At 38.4% G+C, this 25,285-nt stretch overlaps 1 protein-coding gene across 1 annotated transcript in view; it reads left to right on the top strand.

Annotated features, from left to right (window-relative positions):
* Positions 1 to 25,285, top strand: part of LOC136862971 (mitochondrial disaggregase) — a 123,213-nt gene that overhangs the window by 57,606 nt on the left and 40,322 nt on the right. The window contains exons 6-8 of the mRNA XM_068225828.1: positions 2,337 to 2,515; positions 5,143 to 5,304; positions 16,022 to 16,178. Of these exons, the coding sequence (XP_068081929.1) occupies positions 2,337 to 2,515; positions 5,143 to 5,304; positions 16,022 to 16,178 (498 nt within the window). The remainder of the gene's footprint in view (positions 1 to 2,336; positions 2,516 to 5,142; positions 5,305 to 16,021; positions 16,179 to 25,285) is intronic.

The raw sequence follows: 25,285 nt of genomic DNA, 5'->3' as shown, positions 1-25,285 counted from the left end.
CAGCGAATGCTAAGCAATCTATTTCCACTCCATTTTTCTTTGTCCCAATCCTTACGGATTTGTAAAGGTTTTCTTTCTTTTAACGTCTTTCACCACTCCTGTATTACCTTCTCAAGTACGCAGTTGAACAAAAGAGGTGACAGCCCATCTCCCTGTTGAACGCCTGTCTTGATCTCAAAGGGTTCAGAGAGACATCCTTGGAATTTTACTTTGGATTTGGTATTAGTTAGCGTTGCCCTTATTATCGCCAGCAGTTTCTCATCGACTCCCATTTCTGTAAGGATGTTAAGCAACACATCACGGTCGATGGAGTCGTATGCTCTCCTGAAGTCTACAAATGTAGATACATAGGTTCGACCTCTCAGCATATGGTATCTTATTATGGTTTTTAGGTTAAGTATTTGTTCTGCATTTGATCGGCCTTTCCGAAAACCTGCTTGGTATTCCCCGAGTTTATGCTCAGTTTGCTGTTCTAGTCTTTCAAGGATGGATAGTGACAGGATCTTGTTGGCTACTGGCAGAAGAGAAATTCCACGGTAATTGTTTACATCTCTTATATTTCCTTTCTTGTGTAAAGGATGGATCAAGGCTAGCTTCCAGTCCTCTGGTAGTTGTTCTTTTTCCCATATATCTACAATGGTTTGGTGTATTATTATTATTATTATTATTATTATTATTATTATTATTATTATTATTATTATTATTATTATTACAGTGCAGGAGAGTTTCTATTTTATTTCAAAATGCGATTAGCCTACTTTGGAATACGTTATTAGCGTATGGTAATTCGTATAGTGATTGATCCAAATAAAGTGTGAAGTGAACATTTCGTTGTACACAGCATACGCGTTATTGTTGGGAAGTAGTCAAGGGTATTCTACTGAGCCCACCCAGTGTGGTGGACTGCAGTTGGCTGTATGAGACCAGTGCTATGGGCCAGTAAGCGGCCACGTCAGAAGGGAACGACACTGCACGGGCTGGGCTGCCGGAGCCCGTGGGATTGAAGTGCTGCACAGTGGGCTTCTCTGCAGGACTCTTGGAGGCACTTCCGTGCATGTGAGGCTTGCCCTTTCTCAATTTACCACCCATAAACTGTACATGTACAAGTTAAGGAAAATAGATAATACAGTATTAGTTTTGACAGACTGAAGAACCTCAGTTATAAAGGAAGAAAAGAGAAAGCAATATCAAGACAGTCAAAATAGAAAATGTCAAATTTCTCCTTAATATAAACTCTATCGAAAAAACGTTACATACCGGTACTAAACGTTGAAGAAATTATCGTTTCTGAGCTTTTTCGCATTTTTTTTACTGTATAAGGAATAATAACAGATATCTGTGATTGTTACAATTTTTGCAAAGTACCAGATATCTGTGGAAATATTAGTTGTATCTGTAAAGTGCACATAACAAACCAAATATCTGTGGAAATATTATTTGTATCTATAAAGTGCACATAACAAAAATGATAGAAAATCCCACTTCTTTTATATGTGATACATTTTTGGCAGATGAGCAACAATAATGGAGATAATGACTAATTTAGATTTTTATTTCAAAGTCCATCAACAGCAGGCTGATATAAAAAATACTGTATTGTTCAGTCATCATGGTAATTAACTAAGTGTTGATGGTGGTTATTGTTGTTTTAAGACTCAAAAGCATGCAGTCATTAGTCCCTATTAATGAGAAGAGAATCATTAAGGATTAATCACCCCAAAAATGAGAGTGGGGGGGGGGGGGTTAAGGGGATGAGAAAGGAATTGTAAAAGAGAATTGAAAGCCTAGGCCACTAATGTCCTGATGTCACACTGATGAAAAGAAAATGTGATAACCAGCAAGTCCCTTAACAATAATATTACACTGACAGACTCTTTTTGTTGGGTGAGGTGCGCTATGTCTCTGCTGCTACCAATTGTCTCCTCTAAATGGCATTGCTGCTGTAATTTAGAAAGCTAACCTGTCAGCTAGTACTGTTAACTTGTGATACAGAGAGAGGAGAGGCTGAAAGAGTATGAGGGAGATGTAGAAATGGATTTGTGCATAAATTTATGAAATATAAACCAGATCTGAACCTAAGTTTGAACAAGTCATGTATTAAAAGATTTCTTTTTATTATAAATTCCATTAAAGTATTCGTATTGTTTCTATCTTTGAACTCGTGTACTACGTAATGTTCAAATTCCAGACTGTTAATGAAACTGAGGTGAAATGTGAACTGCTTTCAGTCAGATCAAATGCCTCTGAAATTGATGGTCTCCCCATGTTAATCATTCAGTCTTAATGAAATTTCTCTTGTTTACTAACCACACATTATCATTTGTTAATGTTGACAGCTATTCGAAGAAAAGAGAATGGCTGGATGGACCAGGAGCACCCTTTAGTCTTCCTGTTCATGGGATCTTCTGGTATTGGCAAGACTGAACTTGCCAAGCAATTAGCCAATTATATTCACAAAAATAAACCTAATGGATTTATCAGAATTGATATGTCAGAATTTCAGGAGAAACATGAGGTAAGAAGTATATTATGACTCATGATTCCATTAATAAAATTTTAGCAGAAACTGGAAAGAAAATTGGAGAATGGTGAATGAGACAAGAGCTTCTTAGTTCCCATTTCCTTAGGGTTATAATGCATTACAGTAGAACCTCGATAATTCGAAATTGGTTAATTCAAAATCCCGCCTAATTCGAAGAAGCTCTCGTTCACGGAAACTTGAGATAGAGTTTTGCATGTTATTTAAATTGTTTCATTCGAAATACGGATAATTCATAATTCGAAGTACAATGTCGGCCCCATTACCAAAATTCATACTTTAATTCGAAACTGCCTTTACATTTTAAAACAATAGTGACCTATATTACAGAGTAATTTCAACTCTACATTTATCTGCGTCATAATGGAACGCGTGTTCCGGAACGTGGAAGGGTAGCTTTCTCTTTGTTTCCCTACTTACACTCACCTCGGTGGGTCTACAGTGCGTTTCACGATTGCTTTGAATGAAATCTGAATTCTTTTGTATTCAACCTTTTAAGGGACGCCGTAATATCACGCAACAGGCAGTGTGCGGAAAAACAGAATCCGCGAACCCTGGCGATGCCGACAGTTGATGAAAAAACGTGGCTCATGTAATAAATTCGTAGGCACCGAACCATATTGTCATTGCCGATGAAACTGCATTGCTTTATTTTAAAGCGAGCCCAAACGGTCTTATGATTTTAAAGGAGAAAGTGCCAGCCGGAGAATCATACAAGGGTGAGGGATGGGGGTCATTGTAGTGTGTTACAATGCACTTGGAAGCGAGAAACTTTATCCCCTCGTCATAGGAAAGTTCGGTAAGCCACAATGTTTTAAGGGCGTCGGGCACTTTCCATGCCAGTACAAAGCATCTAAAAATGCAAACAGAACAGAAATCCAAAAAATAATGCATTTGAACAGGGGAACCAGCATAATTTATCCTCGTCTTTGAATTGTTATTTTTTTTTCTTTTGTTGCGTGAGGTTATGTTTGTCAGTGATTTATCCGAATGCATTATTTGAACATTGAAAATGCACCTTGTTGGATACATTTCGGAAATAGGTTTTTCCATGGCATTTGAAAGGTTTAAACTGTGAATCGAAGTGAGGGCATGTATTAATGGATCTTAGAATACTTTGTGACGCGGCAGGTGTTTACATTTCTGAAGTACGAGAGAAGTGGCATGGCGGGAAATCGTACAAGGATAGTCATAGGAAAGTTAGATTTTTAAGGGCATCGGGTAATTTCTATGTAAATACAAAGGATCTAAAATGCATACAGTATAGTAATCCAATGAATAAAGCACTTGCACATGGGAGTCAGCATAGATTTCTCCTCGTCTTTGAATCGTGCTTTTTTTTCTTTCTTTCGTTGCATGAGGTTATGTTTGCCAGTGAGATATCCAGGTGCATTATTTGAATACTGTAAATGCACCTTCTTAGATACATTTTGGAAATAGATCTTTTTTTATGACATTTGAAAGGTATAAACTGTGAATCAATGTTAACTGCATGCAGGAACGGGCCTTAGAATATTTTGTAACGCGGCAAGGGTTGGTACTTCGGAATTGCGAATTGGCGGTTAATTCGAAATCACGTAATTCAAAGTCCGATTTTTGAGTCACAATGACTTCGAAGTAACGAGGTTTTACTGTAACTGAAATGTTACTAAATGTTATTTTTATTAATTACTACTACTCAAAGGTGGTGGTGGTATTGGTGTTGTGTGCGTGACCCACAGTCTAGGAGCAGCAAGCCTTCGTCACATCCAAAGGCGCTTCGTTCAGTTGTTGGCCAGGTCAGGGATTTTTACCTGAGGGCTGGTTCAAGGTCCACAAAGTCTATATGAGAACAGTTGAGGAGCTGTCTGATGGCAAGATAGTGCTCCGGTCTAGAAAACAAAGAATAACTGCCAAGAGGATTCATTGCGCAGACAATGAGTCGCATAATCAATGTCCGGCACTGTTGCGCTGATCTTCAGGAGCTAGCAATTTGCTTCAATCAAGCCACTCGTCTTAGACTTCTGCACAATTTTGGGACTTCATATTTATTAAATTGTGTTGTGACTTCGCGCCTGATATGTGCATGCTGGCTCACTTAACTATTCATATCTTCACGTAAACATTTTGAGACAGTGCCGAACTTTGCGTGTGTTGTGCTACTATTCAGAAGACCACGCCTTACTTCATATAAGTGACTGACCTTCTACTTCTTCCAGATTTTACGATTTAAAATCGCACATTGCCAATCCCCATTATCTTATTTTGCCTCTTCAACTGTTTTTGTAAAAGACTCATTCTTTCATTTCTTATTTACCTATGCATTGTTTGGCTGATGATGACCCAGATTGGGGTCGAAACCGGTCCTGCTTCCGCTTATAATTAAATAGAAATGTAACATTACATTTCTTACTTATTTGTATTGAATAGGTTGAACTACGTTATTTGTTATTTCAATTTAATTGTGACACAGTTCAATACGGAACATCATGAAATTTTTATCTTTAAATGGACAGCAGATCACATTACTTACTCTTCTTGATATTAGTACTGCTTTGCCTAGCACCTCTGTTTATCATTTTTTGTGTTTGAGTAATGTTTCTTAGATGATGTCTTTTTTGTAGGTTGCGAAGCTTATTGGTGCACCTCCTGGATATGTTGGTCATGACGATGGAGGTCAACTTACTAGAAAGCTAAAGAAGTGTCCCAATGCTGTTGTATTATTTGATGAAGTTGACAAGGCACATCCTGATGTCCTCACTGTATTACTTCAACTATTTGATGAGGTAATGTATATAACTAATAAATATAACATCACATAATCATATATAATATGATGTACCCGTTCTGAGTATTTTCTGATGTCCTCACTGTATTACTTCAACTATTTGATGAGGTATTGTTTTGATTACCAAAGATTATCATCTTAATCTGCTTACATATAACATAGATACATTGTTTTCCACCAATTTAAGTGCAAATATTGAGGTACATTGTTAACATTACTACATTATGCACATTCATTTCCTTTCCTCTAGCTAGGACTTAGATAATCTTCTGCTTTTGATGTAGTACAATAGGGTGGGTTAACATATGAGGTGCTATTTATTGCGATGTTTCACAGTTGATGCACACATAAGCAAAAATCAGCATCTGTTAAATATGAATATTTCTGATCTTGATGATTGTCAGTTAAAGCGACCAAACATCAAGGCCATTAGCATATGTCGGAACATCCTAGAAGGAAATGAAAATACATTAGAAGTCCGTTATAGCGAGAATTCATAACGGCAAAAAGTTTACTCGCTATAACGGATTGTTGTTATATCCAATTTTTGTATAAAAGTCGGAAAACCCTTCATGCACTTTAAAATCAGTATGAAACTGCAATCAGTTTGTTCAAAACTTGCGTTTCCGTAGATGATATCCACACTACGGCTTACTTGTTTGTTATTTTTCGTAATCCGATACTACGTGAAAGTGTATGTTTAATTTCATTCTGAAAAAAATATAGTACCATATATCTCAGAATCCAAGATGAATCCAACTTTTTCCTTCAAAAAATTTAAATCAGGCTCAAAAAGAAGTTTGTAAAATCATATGAATGCCTTGTCTTACTGTAGGCCTACGCATTATTAGACTATTTTTAGACGCCGAACCTTGACTTTCGTCACGCCGTATTTCTTTATTTTTGGCGGCTGCATAATTATTCATTTCCGCAGGTTTAAAGACCATTAACTTGACATTGGCATCATAATACCGAAGAGAACTCGTTGAAAATTTTCCGGCAATAGTCTACCTATTCCATGCGTCTCTACAATAGAACGATCCATCAGGAAATTATTCTTGCCGTCTATAAAACTGTTACCTTTACGCAGCGTCAGATATAACCGGCTGCCGCTACACGCACGTCTCGCTTGTCGGGTTCGGCCAAATTCAGCGGCTAGCGATGTATTTTCCTAATCGCGAACGTTGAAAGTCAACGAACGAGTTCATTGCGCCACGGTATGGCCATTCCGCCCTTGCGTTTTTCGTGCACTTACCTCACAATTTCATCTTCGACTTCTTTAAAGCGTCCTTGTTGCGGACCACTGAATGAATTTTTTGTACAGTACGCATTTTTTTTAGCTCTTTGTCTTCACGCTAACGCCAAATGCTGGATTTAGTTAGGCCTATGCCGTACTTTCTTGTGGCTGCACAATTATTCTACATTTCCGTGTGTTTCATAAACATTAACTTATAATTGGCATCATAATATCGACTAGAACCCGTTGAAAATTAGCCAGCAATACCTTTTCCACGTATCTTTACAATACACTATCCATCACGAAAATATTTCTGCTGTCTATAAACCTTAATTTTAATAAGCGTCAAGTACAATAGACGCGTTATGACTCTGCCACTGAGTAGCCATGGCTTTTCTAGAATTCAAAGGGTCGCATGCTTTGATGTCATTCTGCAGATTTGAGAAACACGCAGTCTCTGTACAACCGGTTGTCGCGGCTAGCGATGTGTGGTAAAGAGGCGGTCGTTTATTGTCAACGAGTTCTGTGCGCATGTGAAAAGAAGCAGCGTGGTTACCACGGTAGTTGCCAGTGGTATCAATTAACTTACTGTTAGGCCACGAATGCAACAACCCTTGAGTTTTCGCATGACATTCTGAGGGGGAAAAAAAAGTCATGGATTCGGAGAAAGCTGGGTGGACTCAGGATATCTTATTCATAAGTTAGAAGTAACAGACATGAAAGTAGCAAGAATGATTGCTGGTACAAACAGGTGGGAACAATGGCAGGATGGTACTCGGAATGAGGAGATAAAGGCTAATTTAGGAATGAACTCGATGGATGAAGTTGTACACATAAACCAGCTTCGGTGGTGGGGTCATGTGAGGCGAATGGAGGAGGATAGGTTACCTAGGAGAATAAGGGACTCTGCTATGGAGGGTAAGAGAAGTAGAGGTAGACCAAGACGACGATGGTTAGACTCGGTTTCTAACGATTTAAAAATAGAGGTATAGAACTAAATGAGGCCACAACACTAGTTGAAAATCGAGGATTGTGGCGACGTTTAGTAAATTCACAGAGGCTTGCAGACTGAACGCTGAAAGGCATAACAGTCTATAATGATAATGTATGTATGTATGTATGTATGTATTCGGAGAAATACGGTATCACTCGAGAGATTTCTGTGGCAAACACCTCAGCTTTCTTCTTCAAACAGCGTCACCTAACCTAACCGTATAGGCTATGTAGCCTATCATGAAAACATATTTACAACACATGTAGAGAAATAACCTCCTCGCGAAAAATGTATATGTAAATAGCCGTAACTAGACGCGAGAAGATATGAAATATCCTCTGAAATCAGTGATGTACTCTGCCATATCTTGAGGTGTATCCCATTCTTACTTAATTTCCGTATATAACATTAAAATTAAGATATCGTTTACTTCAGTCTTTATTTTTAACGAGTTAACAACTGCTATCGGCCACATTATTTACGCATTTATTACAAAAAGATGTTTTCCTCTTTCATTTCGAATTTTCTTTAGAGAACAGCAGTCAATGGGTATTACTAATAAACTCCAACATCGCCTTTGAATGTCAACGAGAGAGCTCGCAAATGCACAAAGTGAGAAAACTATACCGTACCGAAGATGATCGATAGCATTTTGTTGCAAACATTTCAGTTTTCTTATTCAAACAGCGTCACGTATCCTAACTTAACTGTACTATACGTATGATGAAAACACACTTCAAGCACCAGTAGAGAAATTATACATTTCTCGCTATAAATTTTCATAACAGCCTTTCCGTAATTTAACCAGACGCGACAAAACAAACTAACCTCCGAAATCAATTAAGCACTCTGCCATATCTCAAGGTGTATCCCATTCTTACTTAATTGCAGTATTTAGCCTCAAAATTAAGCAGTCGTTTAGTCAGCCTTAATTTTAAAGAGTTAACAACCGTTATCGGACACGTTATTTACGCATTTATTATGAAAATATGTTCTCTTTCATTTCGAAATATCTTTACGGAACAACTGTCGCCGGATATTACTAATCAACTCCGACATCGCCTTCGAATGTCGACGAGAGAAATCGCTAGTGTACACAGCGAGGAAACGATGCCGAAGGTAATCGATCGCATTCAGTATCATCGCTGGGGTGCATAAATATCCGTAACGGAAAAAATCGCGCGCCCTTAATCGCTCGTAATAACGGATGCGCAAGTGATAGGGTTCTCGCTGTAACCGAAGGACGATACACAGTTTAGTATAGGAATTTTGAAGGGACAGAAAAATGTCGTCGCTATAACGGAGTTCTCGTTATATGCCGTACTCGCTATAGCGGACTTCTACTGTATCAATATTTAATGCTCTTTCTGGTATGGTCAGCATTGACTTATTAACACTATTTACATTGTCAGAGATTTCATGTAACCAATGATGTGATATCATTCACAATAATATGACTCTGAAGTAATATTATATATCAATGGCAATGATCATGTGAGCTGGCATATAAGAAGATATAGGATTCTTATCATTTTCCTGGAAGACTTAGAAATGACATAGAAGACTGCTTTTCTTGCTATAGCAAAAAGACAAAAAACAAAAAAAGAGCAAGTTTAGTACAAATCAGGGCCTTACATTGGGTCGGGCCAAGCCATGATTCTGAAAAACTGCTGCAGTGTCGGCACATGGCTGCTCTAGAGAGACCTGCCTAGGACAGTTCTGATAAGGCTGGGTACTAGCACTGCAGTGTCAAGTCGGGAGTTGATCAGTTGGCCCTGATTGGGAACTACTTGCACGCAGACTTGCTTTGCACTGCCAGTGTTCATGCCAGCAATGCTCCTCGCTGCGTCAGGATATACGTAATGATAGCGCTGACCAAAATGCTTCCTTCCCCCTCTCCGTTGGTATGCTTGCTTTCAATCTAATTGTCAACAAAATATACTTCTAGTATAACTACAGTTAAAAATTTATTGTAAATTTGGCTACATTACAATAATAGGAATAATTCAGTACATTAAACTTCTGCTTATTCACTGTCCTTGTGCTGTCTCTCATACTGAGAATTTCAAATAGACACAGGAGTACGACAAGGCAACAGACTATCCCCGTTGCTCTTCAATTGTGCGCTTGAGAAAGTTGTACGGGAATGGAGAAAAGCTGGTGCACCAACCCACCAACTGGGGCAAAAACTGAAAGGCATAAAATTAGACTGCTTAGCATTTGTTGATGACATGGCACTAATTGCCCAAGATATCTCTGACGTACAAAAACAAGCAGCAAAAATTGGATTACAAATCTCGTTTGAAAAAATAAAACTTATGACCGACATCAAAATCGCATCAAATGAACTTCTAATTGGCAATAACAAGATCTTTCGAGCAAACGAATTTAAGTATTTAGGTGAATGGATTACAGCAAACTTTAACGAAAAGAAATCTATTGAATCGAGACTCCAGAAAATGGAGATTGCTTTTCAGTTGGCGAAAAATTTATACAACAAAGAGAGCCTCTCCTGGCACTGCAAAATCCGACATTATACAGGTATGAGGCAGTGATCGATCCTTAAGGATGTGGAAATATAAAACATTGAGGGTGAATATCTCCTTGACTTTTGCATATGAAACAACCTACTAATCAAGAACATATATACATACATACATACATACATATCCCACGTCGTTCCATCTTAAGCGATGGGTCGGCAAACGAGTTTTCTCCACCAGTTGCGGTCCCTGAACTTCTCTCCTCCTTCAATGCTTTCCAAAGTATGTCCTCTCTGTTGAATGTCAATCTTCACCATGTCCTTGTACCTGAATCTTGGTCACCCTCTTGGTCTTTTGTCTTCAAGTTTTAGATTGTACATATTTTTGGTAATCTGTTATCACCCATGCGTCGCATATGTCCATACCATCTCAGTCGCTGTACTGTTATTTTGTCCTGCAGTCTTACAACTTGAGCCTGCTTGCGGATTTCCTTATTACGGACTCTGTCCCTCCGTGTTTTGCCGATCATGCTACGGACAAATTTCATTTCTGCTGCCTGGATTCTACTAACATCTTTGTTTCTCATGGTCCATGTTTCGCAACCATAGGTCAGGATTGGTTTAAAAAGCAGCTGAGCCATAAGATCACAAGGTACAGCTGGAATGGAGAACAGAAATCTCTTAATTGACTACGTCATTGCAGACAAAAAGAGGCTGGAACATTTATTAGAGATGTGAAAGTGCTGCCAGGAGAAATTTTAGGTAGCGACCACAGGTTACTAGTAGCTACCTTAGGAAATATCATGGTAAAAGAAATTAATAAAACCAAACCAAACCCCATGGCACTACAGCCCTTGAAGGGCCTTGGCCTACCAAGCGACCGCTGCTCAGCCCGAAGGCCTGCAGATTACGAGGTATCGTGTGGTCAGCACGACGAATCCTCTCGGCCGTTATTCTTGGCTTTCTAGACCGGAAAAGAAATTAATACCAGGCATAAATCCAAGATAAAAGTTTGAGAATTTGAAAAACTAGAAAAAAGGTCTGAATACCTGATGAAAATTAGAGAGCAACTGCCCTGATGTGAAGTAGGAACAATTGAAGAATAGGTTGGATTTAAGAAAACCTTGGTGGACACTGCAGTCAATATTGTTGGCAAAACAAGTTGCAGGGTAAGAGAAAGAAACTCCATGATGGAATAAAACTGTCCAAACAGCAATAAAGGAGAGAAATGAAGTGAGGAAACTAAGAGATAGAGAATGTCAGATAGGTATAGCAAGGAATAAAGAGAAGTTGGAAAGAACTTGGTCAGCTGTATGGGGACCTGAAGCTTAAAGTGAAAAGAATCATTCCCAGTGAGAAAGAAAATCTTTAACTCTTTTAAGAACCATGCATGTAGTTCAGTGGCATACGAACGATTGTCTGCTTTGAGTATAATTAGCATTGAAGTTGACAGAGTGCAAAAATTATATATAGATACCCTGGTGAAGTTCACCTGCAGAAATGCAATAATTGTATCCTAAGTATTTAAATCACGGTATTACAGTATTATTATTATTATTATTATTATTATTATTATTATTATTATTATTATTATTATTATTATTATTGGCGACCTGTGCATCTGTGAGGATGTGGTCCTACCTGAAATTAATTCTAATGCTGTGGTAGTTGAACAAGAGATACATATTTATGAAAACACTAGTACATACTTGAAAAATAAAACTTTTAGTTTGGGTCGTGTAGCTGTGAGCTTGCATTTAGGAGATACCACACTGTTGACAGATCGGAAGATGGTTTTCTATGATTTCCCATTTTCACACCCAGCAAATACCAAGCCACGGTTGCTTCCTTCCCTGTCCTACCCCATTATCACCATAAGACACTTTTATTCCTCAAAAATTCTAGTTTAAAAATTAAAGTGTGAGATTTATGCAGGGAATTCGGAACTCAAACTTCATCGAAACTAATATCAAACTGTAATATATTACATTCCATAATGTGTTATTATATAATACAGTGTTTCTGTGCAGATTCAGTCTCTTGGAGTTTAAAACTTGAACTCTTCTTGTCAACAAGCTACAGTAAGTCACACTGAAAGGCAAACTGTAAGGAAGAAAATATACTGCACTTTATATTGCATTCAGCATGTATCATGTTATACTGAAAGATACTGTCCAGTAGTGTGATATTCCATCCAGTACATTAGTTTATGGAATCCTCCAGGATCATGCAGCAATATAAATACATAGACACGTATCTGCCTTTCATCCAATTGTGCAAAGACTGCATTTCTTCAAACTTTGCACAAGCATGCATGGGTGTATTCCTATAGCATTTACATTGAAACCTAAGACCATCCTGTGTGAGATATATTGTGAAAATCTCCCTTAATTGCATAACAAAAATTAGGGTGCATAATATAAGTGATGGCAAGATATACTGTGTTATAGTGCCAAATTTCATCTTCGGTTCTGTATTGATTTGCATATATTTAAAAATTCTTATTAAGAATTGGTACCATGATTGGTACCATGTACGGCCCTGCAATGGGGATAAAACCGAGCAGGGTAGCGTGTAGCAGGAAGGATGCCATTTTAGTTACCATGGAGCGTTAGACCAGGATGCATAACGCTTTTGTGATTGAAGCATATTTCAAAAGTGGTGACAGTGTGGTTGCTACGTAGTGGAAGTTTCAACAGCAGTTCAACATTAGGAGACGTGGAAAAGTACCAGAACGGCACACATCTTGGAGGTGGGTTGAGCAGTTCCGTGCTACCGCAAGTTCCACAAACAAAAAGCCACCGGGAAAGCCAAGGACAGTACGAACACCAGAAAACATTGAGAGAGTATGGAATACTATTGACAGGAGTCCTAGGCGTTCGGTAAACAAACACGCTGCAGTTTTACACATGTCGGATACACTGAGGCGACGCATTCGTGAAAAGGTCCAGTTAATTCCACCTGAAATGCTGGTGAAAATAATGGACAGCTTCGTTTGTAGTCTCCATGCGTGCATACGCAGGGATGGTGGTTATCTAAAAGATGTGATTTTCAGAAAATGAAAATAAAGCATGATTTGTTTTATTGCCATAAAAATGGCATTATGTTACCTCAACAAATTAATCTAAAAAGCCACCTAATCGATACTTTATTTCTTTTGCCTTTGGCAAACTTAAAAATACATTAACAAACACAGTACATGTTTCGACCACTTAGTGGTCATCTTCAGCTGTATATAAAAAATCTTAGATGATAACATTTAAAAGCAAGCACATTGGATCTTATAACTATATCCCATGGGAATCCAAAAACTATTGTTCTAGATGCTTTAAATGAATTGGAAGATGGGGGGGGGGGGGTAAGGAGATTTATGTGAATGATACTTAAATTACAGTATCGTTTACAATTGTGTTTAAAAAACTTAAATGATGAAAAACATATTTAAAATATTTAAAAGCGTCTATGGTAAAATTCTTTTTGATAAAATTAGGTGGCGTGATTAAAAGTTCGTGTTTGTAACAATCTTCAGGCATTTGTGAGAAAATAATAACTTAATTAAAATTCGCGTCTATGGTCCTGTTAAACACTTTGTTTTTAATAAACACACTTAAAATATTCTAAAGTGTCTATGGTAAGGCACTTATTAAAAACACTTGTGCTTGAATGAAAGTTTATGTCAGATGCACCAGTCTTCAGGTATTTATTGTTTATATTTGATAACTTCCTTGAGTGATATTCTTGTGGTTAAAAGGCAGTGTTGACTGTTTAACTTCCGAGAATTGCTCTCCGGAATGTGATAAAAGAATTTGTGTTAGTCGTTTAACTTGTTAAAACCCTGTGGTGGCTTCTGTTATACAAAATGGCGATCTGATTCGGGCAGCTTGCCTCGCGATCTTATCTGGCAAATGTTTAATCCGCGTTGCCTTGGAGAACTGCCTTAGTGCACGACCTAGTGATTCATTTAAAGCATCTAGAACAATAGTTTTTGGATTCCCATGGGATATAGTTATAAGATCCAATGTGCTTGCTTTTAAATGTTATCATCTAAGATTTTTTATATACAGCTGCTGATGATGACCACTAAGTGGTCGAAACATGTACTGTGTTTCTTAATGTATTTTTAAGTTTGCGAAAGGCAAAAGAAATAAAGTATCGATTAGGTGGCTTTTTAGATTAATTTGTTGATTAAACTCATTGATACGGCCATGAAGTGGACAGCTTGCATTATGTTACCTATCAATTACAACTAAAGTTGTTTACATTTGCTGTTTAGTGTTACTATAGGATCTATACCAGAATGGTAGATTGTTTCTGCCAGACCCTGTATATTGTCCACCTGTTCAGTACAATACTTATCACTTAAATGGGTGTGCTAGAATAAAAACTGCAACTATCATTACACAAATGTACATGAAAGAATGAGAATTTTTTAATCACATTTGCAGGTGAATGCATTTTCTATTGCTACTGATGGCAACAATAAAAGAGACTTCAAATTATATCCTATCATTATGTTTCAGACCTGAACTCACTGATATACCTGTCTTCTTTCTGTGCCTAATTTAGGAAGGGATGCTACTGGAGGTAACATTGCCAAACTTTTGCTCTCAAGCATTCCATTTTTTAAAAAAACTGCCTAGCTCTTAGTGCAGATGATAATGCTCCAGTAATGGTAGGATTAAAGAATGGTGTGGCAGGATGTTTGAAGCAGGAAATTAGTAACATTATCATTGTAGACACCTGTTGTCACTTAATCTTGCTGCAGGGAAGGGTGCGTCATGTTGCTCATTAAATGTAGATGAAAGTATAATTGATATATTTTTTTATCTAGAAATGAGTACAAAGAGGAAAGAAAAGCTCAGAGAATTTCAAACTTCATACAACACAGGGATCAGGAAAATTCTGAAACGTGGTTTATCAATGTGAAGGCATTTAGAGAGGATTTTGCAACAGGAGGATCCTTTGGTTGCTTTATTCAGGAGCAAAATTGCGTGTAAGGATCTCAGATGGGAACTTGGAACACTTACAAAATTCCTATACTCCACACGGCCTTACTTCTAAATTGAAGTTTCGCAAAACAAATGAGCATTGCCTTTCCCATGTTGCCAGCGCGCTACGCTCAAGAGAACAGCTGATGGAATACGACCGCGGTAAAACTCCCTTGTAGAATGTAATACTGTACTCAGAAAAACAAATGAATGTGCACTGAAAACAAATTTACAAAAACTACACTTACTAACATCATCTGGCACTAAAAGGGAATATATTATTAAGAATAAAAGAGAACGAGGAAATAACACATCACTAACGGCTTATGGCTGGCACAGAAAGGAGGTTATGGCCTACAAAGGGAACACTCCACTGATCTCAGTCACTAGAACCCTCCAACAATAAGAAAAACACGCTAATTACTGAAGGAAAATGCAAAAGATCGCGAACCGTACCGAATAGCATACACGCTGAGCGAGATAGGTTAACCACGTGGTGAATGTAAATATTAGAGTTGGCAACTAAGTTTCGAGATTGTGCTCTGCCGATATAAATCTATATGAATGACAGCTTGGGATTGGTTGGATGTCTATGCTTCAGCGCATAACCACCAGACAGAGCCAAAATCTGCCAAGACGTCAATTTAGAAGTAGAGCCGTACGGAGTATAAGCTCGGTGTAAGTGCAGATGTCTTGTTTGAAATGGTGAAGCATTGTAATATTTCATCACACTTCTCAGTTAAAAGGAAAACCCAGTCATCACTTCTACCAAAAATAATTGGAACTATTGATGACACTATGAGCCTGGCTTTGTTTGTGAAGAATGACTGTTCATGCTTCTTTCATCAAATTAACATAAATCTTTTTGCAAAGATGTGAAGATGTATAACTTCTCTTTGTACTGTACATAAACTTGCCTCACTCAAGACTTTTTAAATAATTCTCTCTCATCATTGCAATAACTTGTATTTCTTTATATGAATTTATTAATTCATTGTTGTTTGGTGTCTACAGGGTCGTTTAACTGATGGTAAAGGGCGGACAGTCATGTGCAAAGATGCAATATTCATAATGACATCTAATTTAGCCAGTGATGAGATAGCACAACATGCTATACAGCTGAGAAAAGAAAATGATGTATTGCGTGAAAAGATACATGAAGGAAATACTGGTGAGTTAGTAATCTAACACACACACATTGTTGCTCAGAAAGCTATGAGTTGGCCACAGAGTTTGGTTCACAGAGCTGCGAGAATGCATTCAAGAGACGGTGGGTTTTGAATCCCACTGTCAGCAGCCCTGGAAGCTGATTTTCCATGCTTCTTTCTTTCTTTCTTTCTTTCTTTCTTTTTGATTGATTGATTGATTGATTGATTGATTGATTGATTGATTGATTGATTGATTGATTATAGAAAAGTTTGCAAAGAAAAAGAATTTAGTTCATTTTGTGTTTGCTTTTTTAGCAGACACATTAAGTGACCCTGAGTAATGTTGAGTGAGACTAATCACAATCCCTTGGAATTTTCTTTGAAATTATTTTTCCCATAAATTTTATATTAGTTAGATACTTTTAGCATTTCGAATACACTGGCAGAAAATGAAATCCCAACACCAAGAAAACATTGGTTTAGTCTAAGTAATCTTCTAGGTAACATTTGATTCCAGACCACAGGTTCAAGTATGTGCAAGAAGACATGTGACATGGTGATACATTAATAACTGCTGTATTCACCACAATTTTGATTGAAAGCATGCAAACGGGCAGGCGTTGTGTCGTACAGGTGCCGTATGTCATTTTGTGGGATGGAGTTCACACCTGTTGCACTTGGTCAGTTAAATCAGCAATGATTAATGCTGGTATTGGATGATGCTGGATTTGTCATCCCATAATTTCCCATACTTGCTCAATGGGTCAAAGGTCTGGTGATCTCGCTGGCCAAGGCAACTGGTCAACGCACATAGAGCACGTTGGATGACAGCAGCAATATGAGGACGAGCGTTATACTGTTGGAAAACACCCTCTTGAATACTGCAAATGAACGGCAGTGCAACTGGTTCAGTCATTAGTCATATGTACAAATCTGCTGTCAAGGTTCTTGGGATGACAAGAGTACTCCTGCTGTCAAAGGAAATCAGTCCCCAGACCATAACTCCTGGTGTAGGTTTAATGTGTCAGTGCTGCAGACAGCTCGGTTCCAAGCGCTCGCCTGACCTCCTCGTTACCAATCTCTGACCTTCACTGGCACCAAGACAAATAGCTCTCATCTGAGAACACAACAGATCTCCACTCCGCCCTCCAGTGACGGCACCACTGTAGTTGCAGATAGCATTGATTCAGAGTGAGTGGCATGAACAATACAGGACGTCTTGCTTGGAGCTGTCCCTCAAATAATTGATTTGTTGCAGTTCGCTGTGTCACTGTGGAGCCAATTGAAGCTCTAATGGCTGCTGCAGATGCAGTACGATCCACCACAGCCATGTGGTAAATATGACTGTCTTCCCTCTCCGTAGTAGCCCACGTGCAGCTGGACCCCGGTTTTCGAGACAGTACCTTTCTGTGAACATTGTGTCCTGTGGATTCATCCCTGCCAAGTCATTCTTCAATATCATGGAAAGAACATCTACCTTCTTGTAGCCCTATTACATGGCCTTGTTCAAACTTTGTAAGCTGCTGGCACTACCTCCTTCCTCTCCTTAAAGGCATGTTTGTCTCTCACCTACCTCATAATGTCAACACCGGGAGAGTTGGCTGTGTGGTTAGGGGCACACAGCTGTGAGCTTGCTTCAGGGAGATAGTGGGTTCGAACCCCATTAACGGCAGCCCTGAAGAGGGTTTTCTGTGGTTTCCCATTTTCACACCAGGAAAATGCTGGGGCTGTACCTTAATTAAGGCCTTCCCAGTCCTAGGTTTATCCTATCTCATCGTCGCCATAAGACCTATCTGTGTCGGTGCAACGTAAAACAAATTCTTAAAAAAAGAAGAAAGAAAATTTTAACACCGGACAGTGACTAATGCTCACAAATGTATAGCACATATTTAAAGCAAACCTGCAAGGTTATAGTGCCACTACTAGTATCACTGTTCGTCAACTAGCACACAAATTTGAATAGGCATAATTTTCAGATGTACAAACACACCTCCCAAATTTTGTTTATCTAGTGCATCTCCTACTTGGCGTTGGGATTTCACTTTCTGCCAGTGTAATTTGCCATTTACTTTACAAAGTAATTGGTTTTTAAAGTTCTCATTGCTAAACCAAGGTACATTTTTGTATTTGCTTAAGACGCTCTACTGTGGCACTTCAAAGGAATACCAGGGTTTAATTTTAAGAACACCCTAAGCAGTGACAGATATTGTAGAGTAATTTTGATTTCTTTGGAAGTACTGGATAGGTAAAAAAACAGGTTTTCCAGCACTGGTAAAGCTGCTGGTTCTGCTGTAGTAGAATTTTAAAAGTTACCTCATCATTCCTTAATTTTTTTCCTGTTTCTGCTTCCTTGCAATGTATATCGATTAGTAGAATGTGACCATTACAATTTTATTTCAAGAAGTAAATTACGAGTAAAAATTACATTTTTATTTGTTACAAGTGATTAGATTAATTTTACTCCAATACTTCTCAACTCTGCTTATAATACCCATATAATATTTTATTCCTGTATTATATTGAGAGTATTTTTATTAATTTTTAACTTTGATAGCATTTTTAACATTTTCTATGTGTGAACGAGCTCTTGGGTTATGAGTTTTGTTTTCATTAATTCATATGCACGGAAACAATGTTTTTCTTTTGTGCGTTTAGAATTTTAGAGAATTAACGTTTGTATTTAAGGTAATATTTTAATCCTGTTTTGTTTTGTTGTTGATTGACAGGTATTTCAATCTGTATTGTATTTTGTGACATTTACATTTTTTGATGTGTGTAATGATAGGTTTTTATTAATTCAGGATATACAGTATTTTTGGTTGAGAGATTTCCTTTTATGGGTTAATTTTGTCATCTTTAATTTATGTTCTTAAACTGGAAATGGTGTACTCTACCAGTAGCTTATGCAGTGAAAAATAATTAAGGTAAATGCATGGTATTATGGATATTCTCTTAAAAATTGTGTACAATTCTGAACATGGCAAATATGTGGAGATCTGAAAATCCTTGGACTTGCAGTATATGAATTCCTTTAATATTATCAAGGCATGGCTTTAGAGGAAATAGTGATAGAGAGTAAGAAAGCTAACACGAACGAAATAGATACCTATATGCATACAAAACCTGGAGTGAGTAACTTATCTTGTAAGCACATATGGATAAGGAATGCATAAAAGAAAGACGTGGATAGAAAATTTTCTGCTACAGCCTTCATCAGTGGAGGATCAGATAAGAATGGTTTTGGTCATTGTTGACATGTAGATGCTGTTTTGTATTAAAGGAAGGCGGGAAGAGATAGGCGAGACAAAAAAAATAGGAAAAAAGGAACAATTATCTAACCTTAAGGCCAGGTGCTTCCCCAGATCTAGAGACGCTGTTGATGTCCAACTTCAGAATCTATAAGGTCAAGAGGGTGGGAAGATGGAGGTAAATGCGTAAGGACTTAAACTGAAAAATCTTAATGACATTTGATGCAGCCAGGTGTGAATGGGGACATTAAGATCCCTGTTAGGGGTTTTGCAAGTACTGCAGTGGCCACATATTCATTTGGCAGGTGTGTTGGTAGTTACGCCAATGTAGAAAGTGGAGAAATCTGCATCAAACCTGGTAAATGATAGTACAGTAGTTAAAATTTGGGAGTTCGGTCACCACCTATAGGAGGAAGGATGCTTGTTAACCTCACAGTCTGGCAGGAGCCTAACCTCGCACTTTGCTTAAGTTTGGGGCCTTAACTGCACACTATGAATGGGCTTAACTCTGCACTCTGGGTAAAGTGAGGGCTTAACCTCATGGTGACCACAGGTTAACCTAACCCAGCATAACCTAACCTAACGTTAACTAAGATTTCGGAGTTAACTTCACTGGTTGTTTTTACGCCCGGTTGCCTTTCCTGACACCAGTTCGCCCCACTCTACACTGTTTTAAAGTTTTGAAGTAAAAATGAAGTTTAGAGTACAAAAAATAGGTTGGTGGTGAAAACAACCCTTAATTTAAAAATTTAATAACTCCTAAAGTGATGGTCCTAGAAAACTGATTTTTATTAAAATTTATAAAAAGTTATCCTCTAACTGTTGGTAGTGATCAACTCACCCCTGACTGTTTCTTTCCAAAGTTTTGGGGTAAAAATTATTTTTAACATTAAAAAAGTATTGGAGGATACCTTAAATAACTTTTAGAGTAAAAATTAGGTAGTGGTGAAAACAGCCCTTAAATTAAAAATTAAATAACTCCTAAACTGATTGTCCTAGAAAATTGATTTTTTGTTTTTACTTAAAATTTATCAAACATTCTCCTCTAACCGGTGACATAGATCATCTTGCCCTCGACTAACTCTTTCCAAAGTTTTTGGGGGTAAAAACGACTTTTGATGTTTAGTGTCAGATACTTTAAACGACTTTAGGAGAAAAAATTATGTAGGGGATGAAAACAAAAATTTAAGAACTTGTAAACCGATTGTCCCAAAAAATTGATTTTTAGATTAAAATTTATCAAAAATTATTCTCTAACTAGTGATGTAGACCAGTTCACTTTTGACTGTTTTTGTTTTGTTTTTTTTAAGCAAAAATGACTTTCAATATTTAAAAAGTGTTGCAGCATACTTTAAGTGATATTTAGAGTTTTAAAAAAATAGGTTGGGGTGAAAACAACTCTTACCTTAAAAATTCAATATTTCCTAAATGGTTAGTTGTAGAAGACTGATTTTTAGCTTAAAATTTATCAAAAATTATCTTCTAACCAGTGATATAGATCAACTTATCCCTGACTGAAGTTTTTAGGGAAAAATGAGTAGTGCACATAGAACTGCACTGAAAATGGATATCAAACTCTTTGATAAGCAAAATTCAATACGATGCAGACATTATTAATAACGTTTATTAGGTGTCGCCTGCCCTCACCCGATCCACTAAGGATCGCCTGCTTTTAGCCTGAGGATTACTTGCTTCCGACTTGGTGTATCACCTGCTTAAACTATTAATGGAACAGCATTGAAGATGATAAAATAATTTCTTGATAAATAAAAATTAATACGATACAGACAATAATGTTTTTTTAAGTATCACCTACACTTCACCCGATCTACTGAGGATTACATGCTTCTGAATGATCACACCTGCATATGCTGAGGATTGCTTGGGTGACTTAACACCTTGGCTAAGAACAGGACTTATACTTTGGCTAAGGCTGTGGGCTTAACCTCATCGCTCGGCTACGTGTGCAACAGGAGCTTTGATGACTTTACACCCTAGCTAAGAGTAGGGCTTTACACTGTAGCTGAGAGTAGGGGCTTGACCTGACTAGCTATTCTTCCTTACACTAATCTGCCTTTCTCTACAAACGTCTGGGTAACCTTAGGAGCTGATCTAGAGTGTAGGCTTAACTTTACGCTGACCTAACAGGCACAAGTTTGGGAGACGTTAGAGCTAAACTGGAGTGTAAGCTTAACCTCATGCTGACTGCTCTTGGCATAAGTCTAGATAACCTTAAGGTTTTAGAGCTGAGTGTAGGTTTAACTTAACTGGCTGCTTTTCAGCTTGCATATGTATGGGATTAATTTACCAGCTGCTCTTACTTTGTTTGAGGTGCTGATCCTTAGGCTCAATCTTAGCTCAGTTTGAACACGACAAGCTCGTGTTTTGGGCACGTAAAATAACTAAATGCTGGAATAGCATACTTAGAGTAGCAGAGTAGAAGTGCTAAGCTACTTCAGGCAGAGATGACACTGAAAGATAGCGAAGCAGATTAGAGATTACATGGACATGCTTGCTACCTTATCTCGCGTAACTACTGTACTTGAGTCAAGGAAGTGAACAAAGCATAGGACTAGAAGTGTCTTACCGATGACTAGGAAAAAAAAGCTAAATAAGTAGAATTTCTTAAAAATCTAAAATATATATTTGTTTAATTACTACAATTGTTAAGGTTATACATCTTACTTCGAAGGTTTAGCATGCGCTTGATGCCTTAACAAAATTATTACTGTTTTAAAAATGACCAGATCTACTGAGGATTACTTGCTTTTAACCCGAGGATGACTGGCTTCTAACCTGAGAATTACCTACTTTTGACCTGTAGAGTAGCAGAGTAGAATTTGCTATGCTGTTTGAGAGGTAAATTACTCAAAACTTTGGTGAGACAGATCACGTGGTCATGTTGGCTGGCTCTCTAGACTACCTCGTGCAGGGTTTGAACAATGTAACTAATCACTGCAACTTGAGCCAAGGAAGTAAACAAAGCGTACAAGTGTCTTAAAGTGATGACTATGGGGCGGGGGGGGGGGGAGGGGAAGCATAATAAGTAGAACGTTTTTAAAATTTTATGAAGATATTTGTTTATGATCGTTAAGGTCATACTAGACATCATCGATTTGCTGAGGATTGCTAGCCCCGATTTTTTTAAGATCGCGTGCTTTTGTCAGGATATTGAGGATCACTGTATCGTTACTAGCTCCTTACATGCTGAGGATCAACTAGGGGTGGAGATGACACAAATTTACTGAGGCAAATCAGAGATTTTGTTCAGAATTGCAAAGCTGAGGAGGAGACTAAGTTTGAGGAGGATGAGGAGGAAAAAGAGGCTATGGCAAAGAGGAGGAGGAGGCGGCAGCTAGCTTGAGCCTCCTCTTCCTCTTCCTCTTTCTCCAGACCCCTGTAACCACAGGCCAGCTCGCTAACCATTTAGCCACGGAGCAGGACGCAGAGGAAGATGAAGATAACATCATTATGACCAACATTAGAATTGAATAGTGTGTCGTGTACTATTTTTATTGCCGATTATAAAATGTTTGGTGTAAATGTTATATCGTTCCTCCGCTCCTACTCGTGTATCTCACTAAATCTGAGGTGTACTTGTAATTATAATTTAGTCATATCAAATGAAAAAATAAAACAAATCATACTGGGCGAGTTGGCCATGTGGCTAAGGGCGCACAGCTGTGAGCTTGCATCTGGGAGATAGTGGGTTCGAACTCCACTGTCAGCAGCCCTGAAGATGATTTTCTGTGGTTTCCCATTTTCACACCAGGCAAATGCTGGGGCTGTACCTTAAGGCCACAGCCGCTTTCTTCCCAGTCCTAGCCCTTTCCTATCCCATCGTCGCCATAAGACCTATCTATGTCGGTGCGATGTAAAGCAAGTAGCAAAACATACACTGCCGAGCAAAAAAGAAAAAAAGCGCAACACCTCAAGATCTTTGAGAAACTGTGATAAAATATAAATTTTAACATTCCTCCTACGCTCCTATGAAACTTTTTACCATGTACTGGATCTTAGGAAATGTTATCAAAGATTGTTGAATGGAATGAAGTCAACAATAGGCAATAATAACAAACAGACCATCCCAAAGGTATAGTGCTCTGCAGGTGAAAGTTACCACCTATCACAAGAATGCACATCTTTGTTTCCATATCTTCATTGTTACCTCCAGGTGTGATGGAGGGAATTCTTTGACCTGCTAATCAGTATTAGACAGCACTTATGCTACATACAGCAGATTGCTACTGGGTGCAGATGCCACTAAGCTCAGAAGATGCCGCTAGGGCAGTAGCATTAGTAGAGGTTGGGCGCAGCTTGCGTTACGTGGCTGCGTTGTTACACTGCGCTCCATCAACCATTTCACGTACCATTCAAAGTATCGGGAAGTGGGTTCATACACTCATAGGCCAGGATCTGGTAGGAGAAGGTCATCTTCTGCAAGGGATGACCAGTTCTTTCGCCTTCAAATTCTGCGTGACCGGCATAGTACTGCGGTTCAAGCCAGAAGTAGGCTTGAACAGGTACGATGTGTGAATGTCAGTGAGTGGACAGTGAGGAGGAGGTTACGTGATGCTCATTTCTAGTCCAGAAGACCTGCTAATAGCCCAGATCTTACACGCCAGCATCGACAGAATCGCTTACGTTTCGCGAGAGATCATCGGGATTGGGTTGATGAACAGTGGAGAACAGTTCTCTTCACGGAAGAATCTCGGTTTATCCTCAGATCCCCAGATGGACGAGAAAGGTTGTGGAGTAGACGTGGAGAAGGGTATTCCCTATGCATAGCAAATTCTACTCTGCTACTCTACAGGTCAAAAGTAGGTAATCCTCAAGTTAGAAGCCAGTCATCCTCGGGTTAAAAGCAAACAATCTTCAGTAGATCTGGTCATTTTTAAAACAATAATTATTTTGTTAAAGCATCACGTGCATGCTAAACCTTCGAAGTAAAATGTATAACCTTAACGATTGTAGTAATTAAACAAATATATATTTTAGATTTTTAAGAAGTTCTACTTATTTAGCCTTTTTTCCTAGTCATCAGTAAGACATTTCTAGTCCTATGCTTTGTTCACTTCCTTGACTCAAGTACAGTAGTTACGCGAGATAAGGTAGCAAGCATGTCCATGTAATCTCTAATCTGCTTTGCTATCTTTCAGCGTCATCTCTGCCTGAAGTAGCGTAGCAACTTCTACTCTGCTACTCTAAGTATGCTATTCCAGCATTTAGTTATTTTACGTGCCCAAAACACGAGCTTGTCGTATTCAAACTGTGCTAAGATTGAGCCTGGGGTCAGCACCTCAAACAAAGTAAGAGCAGCTGGTAAATTAATCCCATACATATGCGAGCTGAAAAGCAGCCAGTTAAGTTAAACCTACACTCAGCTCTAAAACCCTAAGGTTATCCAGACTTATGCCAAGAGCAGTTAGTTAGCATGAGGTTAAGCTTATACTCTACCTCAGCTTTAAGTTTACCCAGACTTGTCATCGTGAGGTTAAGCTTGCACTCTAGCTCAGCTCGTAAGGTGACTTTTGTAGAGAAAGGCAGCATAATGTATGGAAGAATAGCTAGTCAGATTAAGCCCCTGCTCTTAGCTAAGGTGTAAAGTCTCACACTTATCTAGGGTTAAGCCCCTACTCTCAGCTGAGGTGTAAAGCCCTACGCTTAGTCGGGGTGTAAAGTCGTCAAAGCTCCTGTCGCACACATAGCAGAATGATGGGGTTAAACCCACAGCCTTAGCCAAAGTGTAAGTCCTATTTTTAGCCAAGGTCACCCAAGCAATCCTCAGCATATGCAGCTGATCTTTCAGACGCATGTAATCTTCAGTAGATCGGGTGAAGATTAGTTGATACTTAAAAAACGTTGTTATTGTCTGTATATGC

The sequence above is a fragment of the Anabrus simplex genome, chromosome 2 (assembly GCF_040414725.1).
Source record: "Anabrus simplex isolate iqAnaSimp1 chromosome 2, ASM4041472v1, whole genome shotgun sequence".
In the NCBI taxonomy this organism is placed as follows: domain Eukaryota; kingdom Metazoa; phylum Arthropoda; class Insecta; order Orthoptera; family Tettigoniidae; genus Anabrus; species Anabrus simplex.
This window is presented reverse-complemented; position numbering and strand designations above follow the sequence as displayed.